Source organism: Trichoderma aggressivum (assembly GCF_033847375.1).
Source record: "Trichoderma aggressivum f. europaeum strain CBS 100526 chromosome Unknown scaffold_012, whole genome shotgun sequence".
NCBI lineage: Eukaryota > Fungi > Ascomycota > Sordariomycetes > Hypocreales > Hypocreaceae > Trichoderma > Trichoderma aggressivum.
The window spans coordinates 637-15014 of NW_026946378.1; the positions used below are offsets into that span (position 1 = coordinate 637).

At 47.6% G+C, this 14378-nt stretch overlaps 4 protein-coding genes across 4 annotated transcripts; all 4 read left to right on the forward strand.

Moving 5' to 3' along the window:
* Positions 1-320: 320 nt before the first annotated feature.
* On the forward strand, positions 321-2266 carry Triagg1_3886 (uncharacterized protein; the record flags this gene model as incomplete). Its single annotated transcript, XM_062898227.1, has 2 exons — positions 321-1767; positions 1824-2266. 2 exons carry the CDS (start codon positions 321-323, stop codon positions 2264-2266), a joined length of 1890 nt encoding a protein of 629 aa, XP_062756906.1.
* A 3041-nt stretch (positions 2267-5307) lies between these two features.
* Triagg1_3887 (uncharacterized protein) lies at positions 5308-6417 on the forward strand (the record flags this gene model as incomplete). Its single annotated transcript, XM_062898228.1, has 3 exons — positions 5308-5629; positions 5696-6192; positions 6238-6417. The coding sequence occupies 3 exons, from the start codon at positions 5308-5310 to the stop codon at positions 6415-6417; spliced, it is 999 nt and encodes a 332-aa protein (XP_062756907.1).
* A 1314-nt stretch (positions 6418-7731) lies between these two features.
* On the forward strand, positions 7732-9591 carry Triagg1_3888 (uncharacterized protein; the record flags this gene model as incomplete). Its single annotated transcript, XM_062898229.1, has 2 exons — positions 7732-8383; positions 8450-9591. The coding sequence occupies 2 exons, from the start codon at positions 7732-7734 to the stop codon at positions 9589-9591; spliced, it is 1794 nt and encodes a 597-aa protein (XP_062756908.1).
* Positions 9592-11045: 1454 nt separating this feature from the next.
* Positions 11046-14060, forward strand: Triagg1_3889 (uncharacterized protein; the record flags this gene model as incomplete). The annotated part of the gene is made up of 7 exons (XM_062898231.1): positions 11046-12548; positions 12596-12854; positions 13116-13357; positions 13424-13468; positions 13549-13615; positions 13663-13692; positions 13834-14060. 7 exons carry the CDS (start codon positions 11046-11048, stop codon positions 14058-14060), a joined length of 2373 nt encoding a protein of 790 aa, XP_062756909.1.
* Between the last annotated feature and the right edge of the window lie 318 nt (positions 14061-14378).

Genomic DNA, 14378 nt, shown 5'->3' on the forward strand with positions numbered 1-14378 from the left:
CCACAGTCCCACATTTTAAACTCCCTCGCTCCTGCCGCGTGAGTCAGCTCCGGGATTTTCCCAAAACTCTATTTCATCCATCTGCCCAGGTGCTCTTTCCCGCAAATCTACATAAACTGGCACCTGCCCTCTCCCTAACCCCTCCACTTCTCCGACATCCTCAAACATCACAAATACTCACCGCCCTATCCATTTAATAGCCGGCCGACTCATTGCCGGGCTGTTGATTTTGATTTTCTTCTTCTTTTCTTCTGCAAGTTATCAATCTAGGCAACGGCTTATCAATACGTCATCATCCATCATCCCTGCCTGCGCGCACCATGTCTTCGACATTTTCATTCCTTCACCTCCCACCGGAGGTTCGGAATAGGATCTATGCGCATTATGTCACTGTCAAGGGGGGCTATGTCTTCAACTTTGAGTCGGGCAAACTGGTGGCTGCTGGTAGCGAGGGGGACACGCAACCAATCGACCAGGCCTTGAAATTCACATGCAGGCAAGTCGCGGAAGAAATGAGAGGATTGGATCTCGCATTAAATCTCATTACTTTTTCGACTGGCTACTCTGACGAGTGGCGTGCCAGCGCAGCTGCGTTCCATTTTTGTCATGCTTGGAATGACTACAAGCTCCTCACTTGGCTTTTTCTCCCGGAGGATATAGAGGGAGGAGGTGAGGGGCAGGAAGGGAGTGACTCCAGTGCAGGGGATCAACCCAATATCGTCGGCGAAGAGCTTGGAGAGAGCGAGAGCGAGAGTGAAGAGGAAGATGAAGACGAGAATGAGGACGGCGACGACAGTGATAGTGAGGGCGACAGTCAAGGTATGGTAGTACCATCCTTTTCAAGAACAATAGCCGAGCAGGTGGCACAACGATATCCAAAATTCGAACCGGTTCTTCAAGCAATTCTACAAGGCATGGATCCTTCCGAGGTTACGAGCTACTATGGTATAGTACCCTCGTACAGGCGGCAGGCGGTCATGTACACGCTTGAACTGGCTATCAGGCAAGGAACCATTCCAAAGGACTGGCTTGGAAACCGACATAATGATCCTGTCGAACTTCTGGCTCTTTTTGAGGAGTTTCCCCCGTGGAGCTGTTGTCTTACCGAAGATGAGATTCACGAAATGAGTTCTCCGCCTGTTGCCAGGAAGCAATTTTGCTGCTACTGGAAAGAACCTCATATTGAACAAAATGGACAACGCCAATACACCCAGGGCAAGTATCGGTTTTCGGCGGCAGCGGTAGCCACACGATTTCTTTCCAGGATGCCCAAATCCCTACGGCTTTGTCTACGGAACATTCGTCTGCGCGAGGATGCAGTGAGCGTGGCTAATCCCGAATGCCATGCCCAAGGTCTTATCGAATTCTGTGTTGAAAACCCCAAACTACACATCGAGCGCCGCCTTGATTTATGGAGAAATGTTTTCCAGTCCCCATCCATGGCGATGGATATATTGGTCTTCATCTTCGAAAACCAATGGGAATGGAGCAATCCCGATGATACCGGCAGAGGTCGAGGATTATGCTCTTACTCTCTCACGGAGAGCGTCGCTCTCTGGATTACAGAAGCATTGGCCCTTGTTGGCCTTGGTATGCCTAAGAAATCCTTTACCTTGATTCTTGATGCGGGAGAAGCGCAAAAAGAATGCGCCGAGATCTTTCAAACAATTGTCCAGCGCGATGCTGCTTGGCAAACGGCGTGGGAAATGATAGCATCTGAGAGCTATCCGGAAGAAACATTCTTCACTAAGAGATTACATCGTTGTTGTAAGCATCCTGATATTGTATGTCAATGATTGGTCTTCTAATTCGCCTTTAAATAGACCGGTTCGATGGGTTCCCAGAGGCAATTAAAGATATGATCAACAATCCATCTGGGTTTGTTCAATGCACGTTTGACATTGGCGCAGACCTCTGGGATGCTCATACGGAATTTCAAAAATATCGTCACCTTCCGCTTGAAGAATCCATCGCTCTCCCCATCGAGAAGGGAATATACATCCAGCCGCCCCCACCGCTCCCAGGCTGGAGTGCTCTCCTCGCAGAAAACATATTGCCAGAGTTCTTTACTAATCAAGAATTAAGGCGAATTGACCTGAGTGATCGATGGTGGATCGAAGAGGAGAAGACCGCGAGTAATGAGGAGTACGAAGAATTCATGGCAGGCAGACGTGAGGCGGAAACAGAGATAGAGGATCTTAAGGCAAAGAGAGCAAAGCTGTCGGTGGAAAGGCTCGCTCATGGTTTTGAGTTTTTCGGTGTGTAGGTGTCCTCACAGTACAATGATTTGCATTTGTTAGCTTTGCAGACGTGTTGACTAAATGAATACGAACAGTGAGGTATTACGTAGTCATAAACTATAAACATATAGAGCAATGCTATTTTCGCTGTAGAATATCCTGATTTTTATCGTTGTGCTCCATACTATAGGTTAAATTTACCCGCTTGATAACTTTCTTAGCCTTAGCCTCGGTCTCTTACGGCGCGGCTGCAGCAATCGCTGTGAGCATCGCTGTAGAGGAAGTCTTTGCTGATCCTCGCGATAGCCCTCTTGTAGTCCTTGGAGCCCGTGAATATGTGTGTAATTGGTAGCTTTTGATTGATTGTAACAACTGCTGTGTGAGCTTTTAACTGTACAATTTTATACTTTTGTGGTGTGTTATAAACTATATGACACGCTAGGGCGTTACAATGCAATTCAGTCTAAATTGATGGAATTGGTGGTGTGTGTACATTACGTGTAGTATGGGCATGTGCTAATACGGTGAGAATGAGAATATTTCACAGTGAAAATAGTCTTACTCGGAATATAGTTTGGTGTGTGAATCTAGGTCCAACCCTTGCTTTGCGAAGGCTCCTTGCAACATATGTCCAAGTTCTCTTCAGACAGACCTAAAGTTTTGTTCCATTCAGATGCATGTCCTGAAGAGTAGCCAAAGACTTTGTCCAAGTAAAGTGGCGCTGTGACAGATTCCGGATATCCAAGATCCCAGCTTCCCTCTTTTATATGCGCCTTGCCAGCGGCAATCAACTCCTTAGTGCTTCCTTCAGTTTTCTCAACCTTTTTTTTAGCTGAACTTTTGGCTCGTCAAAGTGAAAGCCCATCAGGCCATAACCATGACCAAAAAGCTTGGAAATCACATGTCAGATTAAACCTCTTCGTGTTAAATGTAGACACTTGCATAATCAAAAAAGGCTCCGACGCTGATGGCAGTCCAAGAAAGGCCCTGCGACTCTTTTGTCTTCATATACTCGACAACCTTCTGTTTCTAGACCGCAAACGGAGCAATATTCTCGAGATCAGGCAGCGAGGCATCGCCACCATATTTAGTTGGCAGGAAGCGTTTCCTCAACCGCGGCATCGATCATAGTGAATTGATCAGGGACGTCGAAAGTTGCGACAGCAGAGACGACGGCATAAATACCATGAAAAGCCGTCACAAGAGATGAATGACTAAGATCTGTCCGGTGGACAGGAATATCGGTTAGATAGGTAGCCTTGGAAGCCCCACGAGGCAAGGATCGAAACATTGAAGCCTGCATTGCGAAGTTTGGCAAGCAAAGTAGGGCCAATGGTACCACCGGCCTGCGATGCATCGGCAAATATATCGAAAATAGGTAGAGATATTGCACTGCCATACCCTGACTATAATGACGTTTTGGATTACATCTGCCATGTCTAAAGTTGTCCTTGCAATATACCTGATATAATATAGTGGGATGCTTATAGAAAAAGGTAAATTTATCTTGAAATATAAACTGCGTAGTCGTTCTGTGGAATTGAACATATATTTGCGGTTACGGAGTTGAGTCCTGATATAGGCTTGCCTAAACTAGAGGTTTGGAATCTTAATTACTAGGTCGTATTGTATAATGCTATGCGGTCAACTCACAATGTGTAATGTGTCCAATGTTGTAAAGTAGCTCTAGGTACGGAGTATTTGATTATTATTTGCGCTGGAGAAACCGATCTAGATTCTAAGTAGAAGATCGTAGAGACTACTAATCAAGATTAAACGCTGCGCAATCTATACCAGATAGAGGTTTGCCTAATAAAGTAAAGATTTGGAATCTTTATAGGCTCAGAGGCAATTTGGGGAATTTGTCAAGCCTCGACTCAATGTCGGGTTTCACGTCAAAGGTATCTTTATAGGCGCGCCGGTCGGAGCTAATATAAGTTATGGAGTTTGCCCACAGAAAGCCAGGAGGCAAAGGTCAAGAAACGGACAATATTGACATTCAATTGGGGTGGCACAGTTATGAGAATCTACCCAATATGACTGGTTCGCCTTGTCGCGAAAATCATCACGGCACTACAGTGAATACTAGGTAGTATTATTACCGGAACCAATCAATTCAGTAGCCAAAGATTAGGGAAAGTCTCTCTGTATCGCACCCAAGGCCACATTTCATCGCGCCGCAGTTACAGGCAAAATAACAACAGTGCCAAAAGCTATCTGCTGTTTAGCTGGCTGAGAAGGGAAGCGGCGGCGTTATGCTCCGCGAGGTTCAGAGAAGCAACCCATGCGAGAGAGACGCAGTCCTCGGCGCATGGCGATGATGGTTGCCAAGAGAGAGGTACCCATCACTCGCTGCGGCTGTACACGTGTTTGTAGGTACCTCAGACTTGACCAATGCTGACGCTCCTCTCCGGCTGTGGCCAAGGTCAGCAAGCGGCTTTGATCGAAAGTGAATTGATGCCCTTGATGAGACGATTGGAGGTGGAGAGATTGTTGTCGGAGGTCTCATGGCACCGAGCACGAAGACGCTGTGAGGGCATCAAAAGAGGAAGACTCTTGTCTTGTATCATCTTCTGTCTCTAATTTCTTGCACGTCTGCCGTCAAAACTGTTGTCTCAGGACGCGCGTATTTATTTATATAAACCACGCTAGCTGGGGTCACAGAGATTGTGTAGGTAGGCTCGTACGTAAGACTCTCTCCTGGGGGGTACAACCACCACTAGAATCAACTAGCCAGCAAGAAACCACTTGAGATGTAATGATACCATGGGTGGCGGTAACCTCATCATCACATGAGCTTGGACTTTGATAAGAACAACCTCTCCGCCAGGGACGACAATCATTAACAATGCCCAGCAAAATGATGATGATGGCTTCCTCTCTGCCAGCTAGCCATTGTGCGTCCAGAAATGGCCGCGTTGAATCCCCCCCTCCGCTCGACGCGACTCTTGGTGAACTACAATCAGGCCTCAATGCCGGGCATTTCACCAGCGTGGACTTGATCCGGGCCACTACCCAAGGATGATCTGCGTATGGCGGGCAGTGTATCGGCGCGTGATTCCCTGAGATGAATCCCGATGGTTCGTCGTCTGGCAGCGGAACCGCGGCCTCGGTTGGTTTGGCCTGGGCGGCTTTGGGCGCTGATACGACTGGTTCCATTGCGGATCCGTCGAGCAAGCATAACTTGGTCGGTATCAAGCCCGCCATGGGGCTGACGTCCAGGTATCTCGTCGTTCCCATCTCGGAGCATCAGGATACCGTTGGACCAATGGCGCGAACTGTCAAGGATGCCGCATACCTGTTATCGGCCGTTGCCGGATCAGACAAGAACGACAATTACACGTATGCATCGCCGTTTGGAGAGAAACCCCCAGACTACGCCGCCGCTTGTAAGGGCAAGGGCCTGCATGGGACGCGGATTGGTGTTCCTTGACACATGCTGGAGTTGGGGTCAGACAAGCCCACGGAACACACGATTGAGGCTTTCAACTCTGCGCTGGACGTATTGAGAGAGCAGGGCGCCGAAGTTGTGGACGACATCTTCTTGACCGGCGCAGCGGACATGGCCAGCAGGAAATATAGCCCGTTTGTCACGGGTCCAGACATGATGGCCGACATACCTCGATACTTTTCGCAGCTCAAGACAAACCCCAACAACATCACGACAATGATTCGGCTGCGCGAGTTTATCCAGAGAGACGTCCGCGAAGAGTATCCCGAAAAGGGCACCCAGGCTTGGGACAGAGGCATCAGCAGAGGTTACGACAACACTTCGCCAATGTGGTGGGAGAATCATAGCGCCCAGGCAGAGCTCGCTGGCCCTCGAGGAATTGCCGGCGCGCTCAAGGAACACTCTCGATGCCATGGTCCTCCCCACGGAGTATCTGAGCATGCTTGCAGCTCCTTTAGGCAACCAGTCCCCGTAGGACGGACGCCCGACGACGCGCCGTTGGTGAGGAATGAGTTTGGAACACTGAATCTCAAGGGTCCGAACTAGCCGTTTGGGTTGGGATTTACCGGCGCGCGGTTCGGCGAAGAGGTGCTCGTTGAGATTGCGTACGCGTTTGAGCAGGCGACGATGTTGCGCAAGACGATTGTTGCTTGTATCCAGCCAGAGACGGAGCTCAAGGACGTGGTGGGAAAGACGGCGCAAACGAATGGGAACTTGGAGTTGTAGATGTAAGAGGAGCACGATAGAAAGGTCGGATTCCTTATTTATTGTAATGAGTTGAATACTTTATCGAGAGCCTATTAGTTGTTAGGGTTTAGATAACTGACATGAGCGCCACCCTCATGCTGGTGCCCGCTTGTGCTGGGAGCGGTAAAAGTGGCCGTCACAAATTGCATCTCGCACAAGACAGATTCAATGCGGTTGAAGCACTCACCTTTGAAGTTTGGTGACCTACATATGTACTCTTCAGCTTCGATTCCAGATAAGTATTCTCGTCAAACTAGCCGTTGATGAGATGCAAAACCTCCTCTGGCAAGCAAGTTATATGGCGTCTGCACATGCGGGCTATCGTCACACATTGAGCCCGAAAGAGCAGCCGCTGTTGGCCCTCCAGCTGCCCTCGTCTTGACTGTTGCGGCTCTGCTCTGCTCTGCTCTGCTCTACTAACAGAGCCTAATAATGCATCGCCAGCTCACTAGCCGCCCGGATTTAAGCTGGAGCTGCCTTGGGTTGCCTCGCTGCACCGGATTGAGGCGCTTCGAGGCTGCCAAGGCGTTGTTAAAGACACTACTGTATGCTTGACGCCATGGGGATGCCAACACGGCACGAAGTCCTAGGCTTTTCTTTTCTTCCGTGTGTGAGCAATTCCAAGACGGTTCTCAACTACATGTACCTTAGGTAGTTTGGCGAATCTTCTGGCGCCGGCCCGTCCCGGCATACTCCACCTCTCGTCAGTAAGACTGGTACTGTATGTATATGGACCTTGTAATAAGGCGAAACTGGACTGCATGTACATGTATTCAGCCGCACGCCGCGGACCACTCAGGGCAACGAGCCTCGTGTGTTGAAGCACACCCTCTAATACGCGTGAGCGGTTAACTGCGAGGCTGGCCACTCATCCGTCGACATGAAACACCGAGATTCAAGATGCAGAACGCTAACCCGGAAATGATCACAACTCCTACACCCATCTGCAATCCTGTAGCTGACATAAGGGCGCCTAGAGCCTCGTCTGTTAAACCCCTCTCCTTCCGTGTGTTCCATGTCCTTCCTGCCTTGATTTCGTTGTAAAGGACTCTCTAATTACGTGTTGTCGTCTCGCTCCCGCCATCCCCCCATAGTCTGGCTGAATATTGCGGGTTAGTGAATGGAGAGTCTCTATTCACTAGCCAACAGTCAGGTGCTAGAGAGTCAAGAAACGAGCCTTCTAATCAAAAGGTACGATCATCTGCGGATAAGCAATTATAAACGTCTGACACAACATGTAGAAAAGAATACCCTTTCCGACATTAATCCTGCCCGCCGTGACAGACCAACAGCATGCCGGCTGAATCGAAACGTCGCGATGTCTTTAAGCCCGCGTTTGCAACGGTTCAAGACACATCTGCACAATATGGGCGGGATATAGAAGATCTGGACAATCTTCCCGACGAATTTATACAAGTCAATCAGTGCTTCCCAGTTACGGGGGAGACTCTCAGCTATGCCCGCAAAAACACCGCCTGGGATGAATCTTCTACGGGGGTTGTCCAGCCTTTAGCTACTAGTCTCGAAAAGAAGGCAAAAATGTTGCAAAAAATATTCAGTCAAGTTGGCAAGGAGATGGAGAATGACTCAAACGATGGATCCGTCTTGGACTGCTATCGCGACACTCTGCTCAAGATGGGAAAATCGTACCGTGTCGAGGTCGTCATGCTCGGCCTCCTACAGGACCTGGACACGTTGTTTACCAGAGACTTGCTCAAAGCTGAAGATTACATGAAGTTTGACGAGCTAAAAGAGGCTATTGACACAATGTCGCAGGTGGAATCGTCCGTCTCAGATGATGAGTTCAAGACCTCGGGAGCCAACTTCACGCAGAATGTTGCCTCTGGAGGAACGGGCAATCAGTCTTACTATGGTGGTCGGGGGCATCACGTCTTTAATGGCAACGGCGCTATTACTAATTACCACGCAACAAACATAAGCTTCGGTACGGGGCCATAGATATAATATCCAAATTCCATTCTCAATCAAGCTGACCCTTTTCGTGTATAAGTGTCCCCTTATCCCGAAGGTCAAAGCGGTCATGATTCATGTCATGCGGATGCGAATAACACCGTAGGAAGTGATCAGCTACAGCGCCGATCCGCTAGCCAGGCGCAAGCTGGAGGTCGCCCGCGTAGCCGTGAAGATTTCCAAATCGCCATCATCTGTGCGCTGCCACTCGAGTACGACGTCGTTTCTTTACTTTTCGACAAGTTCTGGGACGATGATGAGTCGTACGGCCGCGCCCGCGGAGACATGAACTCTTACACAAACGGCCGCATGGGTCAGTACGACGTTGTGCTGGCACTTCTTCCCAACATGGGCACAGTTGCTGCGGCTGGAGCAGCAGCAAGCTTTCGGTCTAGTTATCCAAACTTGCAGCTTGCATTCTTAGTTGGGATCTGTGGTGGCGTGCCAAGAAGTGGTGAGAATGAAATTCACCTAGGCGATGTCATTATCAGCAAATCTGCCGTTCAGTATGACCTGGGCAAGCAATATCACAAGGCGTTTGTGATTAAAGATACCGTTGATGACAGCCTCGGTCGGCCGAATAAGAACATTCGCAGTTTAGTCGCAAGTTTCGAGACGGAGCATATAAGAGACCAGCTACAACAAAAAGCGTGCTTGTATCTAAAAGATTTACAGAGTGCAGCCGCAAAGAAGCGACGACCACAGAATTATCAGTATCCTGGGATAAACAACGACAAGCTTTTCTTTACCGCATATCGACACAAGCATCGAGGCCCACGACCATGCATCTTCTGTGACAGTCAGACTGATTCCTTTTGTGAGCAGGCTGCCAAGGCGTCTTGCATTGACCTTGGCTGCGACCAGACACAACTAGTGAAGAGAACGGACCTAGAGGTGAGAGGTTTGACTGGAGAACCAGAAATATTCGTTGGGCGAATAGCCTCTGGGAACTCGGTGATGAAATCTGGTGAGCACAGAGACAAGATTGCCGAGGAACAAAAGGTAATTGCGCTTGAGATGGAGGGGGCGGGTGTCTGGGATGAGATTCCTTGCATTATCGTCAAGGGTGTGTGTGATTACGCCGATAGCCACAAGAATGACTTGTGGCAACGGTATGCTGCTGCTACGGCTGCTTCTGTTATGAAGGCTGTGCTTGGGCGATACATTATTACAGATAGATGAAAATCCAATGTTACTCTTTCTGGTGTTAGGAGGACCTATTCGATCTTCTTGCGAGAATCTGTAATTGCAACTGTGTAGGGGTTTCGTTTAGCGAAGAATGGATGGCTCCATACGCGCATGCTGTAGATATAGAGTGTGCACAGCTACATATGGTTCGTAGCAAATAGAAGAGGCTTTCATCATCAGAGAATGCAATAGTCCTTGCGCAATTCTCCTACAGCATACGGTCTATATAACGAAGAAGAGCCTCATCACTGCGGCTAAAGAAGATATTGTGTGTTTGGACGTTCCTCAACCTGATGCTCCTGTCGGGCATCTATTGGGCTCCAAAGATCTGGGCTGTATCGTCCTTCCACCAACCATCTGACCCGAGAGAAAGGCAGCGGTCCTACGTATCTACATGTACACATACTATCCAACCACATTGGTCATTGGAGAGGACTCTTCCTCTGTGTACAGGTAGCTCCACTCTTCACACTCCTCCAACCACACGAACGCAACCTGGAAGCAAGGGTACCTGCACGTGAACGCCGTTGGGTTTGGTATTGGAGCCTCATCTGGCATAATTCCTCTCCATCTCTCATACCGCATTTGCATTGTCCTTTTCCTTCGCCAAAATATGGGTTTATGGCATGTTTGCTAGACTACACGTATCTTAATTTCCTGCCACGATCCATATTGCTCTACCTGCGACAAGACCATCTCGCCTTACAGTATATTCTTCACGTTCAAGCGGTAGCATAGAGGCCCAGAACTCGAGCCAGGGAATACCCCGTCTCTCTTGGGTGGCGTCAGCCGTGGCTCTTACGAAGACCAGAATGGAACGCGGCAATGAAAATGACCTTGTTCAACACATCACCTCGAATGGAACCGGCCATCAGAATTACTATGGTGGGCGAAGCCACCAAATTATGGTAGGCAGTGGTACCATACATAATTATAACTCAGCATATTTCAACAATGGTAGGGACCCGCCAAATCATTGAAGGGTCACACCACTGACCAAGTTTACCAATACAGAAAACTCTCGAGAGAAAATACTACAGTCACTTTATACATCGCCATACCTACAGAGAAAAAATCGCAATCCCGACCGTGTTCCAGGAACATGTGAATGGTTTATGAACCATCGCGACTTTCACCACTGGCGAGACAACACATCTTCCTCTATGCTCTGGGTATCTGCAAACCCCGGATGTGGGAAGTCCGTCTTGGCTAAATATCTGATCGAGGAGCTTGAAAGCACAGAACAAAGAATGACTTGCTATTTTTTCTTCAAGGACGATTTTGAAGATCAGAGGAGCGCCAGAGGTGCTCTTAGCTGCATATTGCATCAACTTTTTATACAAAGAGAGAATCTTCTATCTGCCGAGGTCATAAAGCGATTTAAGTCTTACAAAGCACCTCTTGCCAATTCATATTATGAACTCTGGGAGCTCTGGGACATCTTAACTATGACTGCGCGGGGGGAAACGGCAGGCGAGATTATCTGCATCCTCGATGCATTCGATGAATGTGCAAGTCAAGAACGGCAAGACCTTGCAAAAATTCTGCGCGAATTTTATCGCCTCCGCGATGATACTAAAGGCACTATCAATTTAAAGTTCCTTATCACCAGTCGTCCCTATGATACGATCCGACGAGATTTGGTCAGGCCTTTCGATATTCAAGAATGCCCTGTAATTCACTTGAAAGGCGATGGCGATGCCGAAGTGGAGAAAATTGCTGGCGAGATCAGCCTCTATATCAAAGACAGAGTCTCTCGCATTCGAGCAAATCTTGGTCTTACGCGAAAAGAGGAGGAAATCCTTCTGGAAGAACTTGGAGCTATCCATAATCAGACATACTTGTGGGTTTTTCTCACTCTTGAATGGATTGAAACCGAAATAAACAACAAGATCAATGAAGTCGAGATACGCAAAGTCACTTCTACCCTTCCGCGGACAGTTGACGAGGCTTACGACAAGATTTTATCTAAGAGCACAGATGTGGAAGAAACCAAGAAACTACTACATATTGTAGTAGCGGCTGAGCGGCCCTTGACCCTCGCGGAGATGGAGCTGGCACTAGTAATTCGACCGCATCATCGGTTTTACAAAGACTTGGCTCTTAGACCCAGCGATCGCGTCGGCAAGTACATCAGAGACCTCTGTGGTCTCTTCATAAATATTACAGATGAGAAAATTTATCTTTTACATCAGACGGCGAAAGAATTTTTAGTGTCCAACAACAATGCGAACAGCCAAGAATACAGCCCCGCACAACCAGAAGAGGTTCTTCGAAAAGGTCGCACCAGGAGTCTTACTTGGAAATTCTCACTTATACCATCGGAATCTCATCGCATTCTTTGCAAGATTTGTATTTGGCATTTGCTCTTTACAGAGTTTGAAACTCGGCCGCCTTCAGGGGCAGCAGATGTTCCCAAATATCTTTGCGATCATATATTCTTTGGATACTCGGCAAAAAACTGGGCTTCACATATCCGACAGTCAAATATCACAGGAAATGAAATTCTAGAGCAATTACAGCGACTTTGCAATGCTACATCCCATCATTGCCCGGCTTGGTTCACAATATATTGGACAGACATATACACGGACTTTCCTTTACAGTTCACAACACTTATGATTGCCTCATACTTTGGAATTGAAATTATCGTAACCTTACAGATCGAATCAGAAAACGTTGAAATAGATTCTGTCGACGGATCATATTATCGTACGGCGCTCTCTTTTGCATCGGAGAACGGATTTGATAGTGTTGTACGGTTACTAATTAAAGGCCCCAAATTTTATGGGAAAAGGGCCGTCAAAAACGCGATCCGTCTATCCTTCGCGAGAGGCGCAGATGTCAACCAAACAGACAGGGATGGCCGAACAGCGTTATTTTATGCTGTATGGAATGGGCATCTGACTATTGTCAAGAGGCTACTTAAAGCAAGAGCCCGTGTGGACATGGTGGATACAATTGGAGGAACGCCAATATCTTACGCTCTTTGCTATAGACAAGAGGACATAGCAACCAAATTAATGAGGGGGGCACAGCTAGTTCGGTAGATGAGATTCGCCGCAAACTGCTTTTGTCTGCCGTGAAGCGTCGCCACGACCCCGTTGTCAAGCGACTGCTCGACAGTGGGGCTGATCCAAGAGTGACGGATGACGGAGGCATCAGTCTCGTCGCTTTGGCCACCAAACGGGAGAGACCGAATATTATCGAGTTACTGATAGAGAGGGGAGCTGACGCCAACAAGTGCGATTATAAAGGTACTACCCCGTTACTGTTGGCCATTGACCAGGGGAATACGAACACTATCAAGTTATTGATTACGAAGGGAGTTGACATCAACAAGGGAGATAATAACAAAACCACCCCATTATTATTGGCCACAAAATCAAGGGAAATCGATATTATCGAGTTACTAATAGAGAAAGGAGCTGACGTAAACAAAAGCGATTATCTTAAAAAAACCCCATTAATAGCAGCTGCTGAAAGGAAGGAAATAAATATTACTAAGTTACTAATAGAGAAAGGAGCTGATATAAATAAAAGCGATCATAATGGAAAACCCCCATTAATATCAGCTGCCGAAGGGAGGGAAACAAACATTGTTGAGTTACTGGTAGAGAGGGGAGCCGACGTGAATAAGGGCGATCGGGATGGCAAACCCCCTTTAATGTTCGCTATGGAAAGATGCGATGATCCAATGATTCCCCGGCTGGTTGAGATGCTGCTGAAAGGTGGAGCGAGAGTGGATTACACTTGTACGGTGAGCAATATACACCACTCCAACTAATCGTATTCGATAGCTGACATGCCACTATTTGATATGCAGAACGTATACCTGCCGGGTGGTACTTTCAATGGCGATGGGAACGAGGTAAGCATACAACATCTCTTTACGTTCGGTATTCAAGTATTACAACATTGAAGTTGATTACTTGCTATTGTAACAAGTAGAGGTATCCTACTATCATTGATATCGCTACAGCTACAATTGATAAAGCTAACATTGAGATTATAGCCTGTAAGCGAATTCAGTCAAGCTAACTATATTGTTGATATCTACATTAGATATGCTGATCTTCACGAATCGGATAGATTGTGAGTAAATGTTATTGGGAAAAAATCGCGATAGAGTTACTAACTCTACGTATAAGACACCATTGTTATACGCGATTGACTGGGCCTTTGTCGAACTAGTAGACCTACTGCTCAGATACGGTGCTGATCCTGAATTTGTAGGTGGCTGCAAGTTCACACCACTGGAAGCTGCCAAGATTAAGAGAGAAAATGAAAATGCAGAGCTTAAGCGCCTGGAAGAAAAAAGGAGGAGCGCATTGGAAATTGACAGCAGGGAGGGATTGCATGAAAACAGATTCAATGCCGGCATGATTCGTCTCCAACTTGCGTTCATCAACAGAAACAATGCAATCATTCAGATGTTGGAAGATGCTAACAGAGCAAGATAGATTGTTGATTATATGTTATCTTACAACGAGCCCTTGAGAAGATGAGGTATGGGAAGCCCCTTTGAGTGCCGCAGTGAGATTGCCAAGCCGCCATCGAGATATGAAGGTTACAGATATCGCATTGTGTCAATCGCTTCTGATAAGACACCTCGGAAGCCTGGGACACGTAACGCATTTGGAGCGCTGATCATAACTAAAACCGGCGTTGATATCGTCAGAGATGGGGTGGATACTAGGCTATCTTATAGTTAATCTGATGAGCACAGGCTCTTTTCACATGGACGAGTTGTGCTGCGGATGAAAACGAGAAGCGTCGAG